At 30.8% G+C, this 3,087-nt stretch overlaps 1 protein-coding gene across 1 annotated transcript; it reads right to left on the reverse strand.

Moving 5' to 3' along the window:
- Nucleotides 1–1,839: 1,839 nt before the first annotated feature.
- Nucleotides 1,840–2,667, reverse strand: LOC104904750 (uncharacterized). Its single transcript, XM_010693117.4, has one exon. It carries the CDS (start codon nt 2,512–2,514, stop codon nt 2,017–2,019), a length of 498 nt encoding a protein of 165 aa, XP_010691419.1. The 5' UTR covers nt 2,515–2,667; the 3' UTR covers nt 1,840–2,016.
- Nucleotides 2,668–3,087: the final 420 nt, after the last annotated feature.

Raw genomic sequence — 3,087 nt, forward strand, 5'->3', positions numbered from 1 at the left:
TTGCTTTAGAGGTTGATGAATAAAAACATCACAAAGTTAAATTGTATGTGGTATTGAGTAGAGCTATAAACTAAGCCCTTGCTTTGCTGCTGAATTACGTGATTGCTTGATGGTGGTAGTGTACTACATGGTCAATTCAAATTAAAGAGGCTCTTGTTTTGTTAGGAAGTGGGCACTTCACAATCACTTTACTTTGGTTTTAGGCTTTTAGCACTAAAAAGAAAAGTCACTTTACTTCCGCAATTTGGTTTCTTTTATCATTAAAATCATATTTTTTTACAAATTTACGTGCTAAATAATGTATTAATGAACAATCCATTTCGGCTATTTGATGAAGAAAACAATTTTTTTTTTTTACTTAACTTACTAGTGTGAATTTAGTACCATTAACCCTATTCTCTTAAGCTGATTTTATTTATTTGGAATCACTATTACTAGTTAAAATTAATTCTAAAATGCCCATTTCGATTACTGAAATTGTATGATCAGCATTGATTTAGTTGATTCACTAGTGTTTAACCATATGTAATTACTGACATATTGACTGAAAATAAATTTACTATTAATAACGCTAACACGAAATGACACAAGACTAGCTAGCTAATTTTTCCTTATAAGGATTATGTTTGCCAACTCCAAATCGTTCTTGTTGTTCGTGTTGTTGTTGTTGCTACAAATAATTACATAGAAATATTTCTAGAGAAAACTGAAGAAAACATCTATGCAGCTTCTCTTAATACTTATATGAAGGAATTGTATGTAGATCTAAAAAAATGTGATTTCTCCGTTTTGAAATAAGTGAAACACTTCTCTCTTTTATGTCAGAGTTTTTTGAGAGAAGAGTTTCACTTATTTCAGAACAGAGGAAGTATATAATTTAATGTGAAAACTACTAATTTAGAAAAAGAAATAAATTTGAATCAATTACAATAGATAAAATAGTACATCAATAAAAATGTTTTCCTAACACTAGAAACTTTGGTAGTCATGGACTCATGGTGTTCCATGGGCGAGAATAGACGGTGTGAACTTGTGAAGATTTTGAGTTGGTCCTTGTGGACCATAGCGAGAAGAGAGAAAGTATATGGTCCTATACTCCTATTTATTAAAGGTGTGCCATTGAGAAATGTGCAAATCGACTAATTCTACAACCCAAACTTATATATACTTGATATAATCTAATAATCCCTAATTTTGCAAAAATCTTCGTCTATTTTTTTAATGCAATACTTTGATTTTGATATTATTCACACACTTCATTTTAACTGTAATTTTCTTCTAATATATTAAAACAAAAAAAATCATATAAAATAGTTTTGGATTCGTTTAAATGAATATATTCGTAATATCAACTTTTATTACTTTTATATATACATAATTAGCGATAATGAGAGAGTTAAAGTTGTACATTGACAAGTGTGAAAGTCAAACTGTTATACTCATTCAAAAACGGAAGTTAGTATGTTTGGTCTCAATTCAATATCATAATCCCTCTATTTCTAATTATTTGTCTCAATTACTTTTCCATTAACAATTATAAAAAGTTTTTGTATGGAAGAGACTTCTACGTACCTTGCTCCAAGTTTAATTAACTTATATGTTGCTCGCTTCTCTTTTGGGTGAAAAGTATTTTCAATACATGTTATAGCAAATAAAATAAAGATTAAAAAAAATCTTGAAACTTAATTTCACATGTTATATATGGCAAACAATTAGAGATGAAGTGAGTACCATAAATAAGTATTATGGAGAAATCACTCTGAAATCAGAGGTTCGATTCTCAAGGGAGTACAAAGAAAAGGGGTTATGATATAGTTTGGACATATAAGATCAGACAAATTAACCAAAAGCAAAAGTAGTTTCTATATCCTTAAACTTATAATACAAAGTTCTAACATATTGTTACAAACAGAAACCAACATATATATTTCAAAAACGGACGCATATATAATAATTCAGCATCACAGTTTTCTCTATTATATCATATTATACCTAGATATATATTGATCAGCTATTCTAGCAGTCTTGCTCTTCAAGCTTGGAGTAGAACTTCTTAATGAAATCTTCAGCAGCCTGATCCACATGATGATCACAAACCTCCTCATTTTGCAAAGGATATGGTGAATCTGTTATCCTCAGTTGTCGAACACCGCCTTCTTTAGTAGATAACATGGTTTCTATAACCTTGTTCACTGCTTCATAACTACTAGTATCTATAAACTTGTTATTTTTCTTGTTGGTGAAATTTTGATGGTACAAGGGTGTGCTGTTACAGCTAAAATAGTACTCTTGGGGTGTATTGGTTGGAGAATAGTGGACGTTGGAAGGCCTAGTGGCGCCACCTTTCGAGGCGGTGGCGACTTTGCTAGTAGTGAAGGTGATCTTTCTTCTTGCCATCTTCAAGTTGAGGCTCAATAGTATTTTCTTCTTGCATATTCCTTTTCTTAGCATGAAGAAGGCTAGTTTCACCATATTGTATAACTTTTTTGTTATTATTGGTAGGTTTTGCTCCATTTTTTAAGCTTGGTTGAGTATTGATGTAAGCTAAATTGAACTAGTAGATCTTTAATTGTGAGAGATTTGTTTAGAAAGAAAGAATTCTTCTTTATGATTAGTGGAGTGAGTGTAAGAAAGAGAGGTGTTTTGGCATGGTGGAAGGGGAAAGGGCTGAGGGTATATTTATAGCAAGTAGGAATGAAGGCAGACAAAGACTTGTGAGTGGAGGAATAGGAAAGTTAGATCAATCATGGAGTTGTTAATTGTACATTCTAGATTTTGTACTAGTGGTGTTAAGATTGATAAGTGTTGAATTAATGGTGATATCCTACGAGGCTACGATTAATATATATTCCCGTCGTTCCTATTTGTTCTTTCTATTTGAAACCTTTTTGAGAGACAAAAAAAAATTCAAAATAAGAAAAACAAATAAGAACACGAGAAGCATTAAGTTTATAGATAAAGACTTAATTGATTATAGCAAGAAATCTTTAACTTAAGTAATGAAACTCGTCTCCTATATAGTCTAACTACATGAATAATTTAGTACCTAAATCAAAATTTCTCCAAATTGCAATCAAAATGAAAATG

The sequence above is a fragment of the Beta vulgaris genome, chromosome 9 (assembly GCF_026745355.1).
Source record: "Beta vulgaris subsp. vulgaris cultivar EL10 chromosome 9, EL10.2, whole genome shotgun sequence".
NCBI classification, from domain to species: Eukaryota; Viridiplantae; Streptophyta; class Magnoliopsida; order Caryophyllales; family Amaranthaceae; genus Beta; species Beta vulgaris.

Excerpts from the sequence above, each read along its gene's own strand:
- LOC104904750 (XM_010693117.4), bottom strand. The coding sequence starts at position 2,514 with ATGGAGCAAAACCTACCAATAATAACAAAAAAGTTATACAATATGGTG.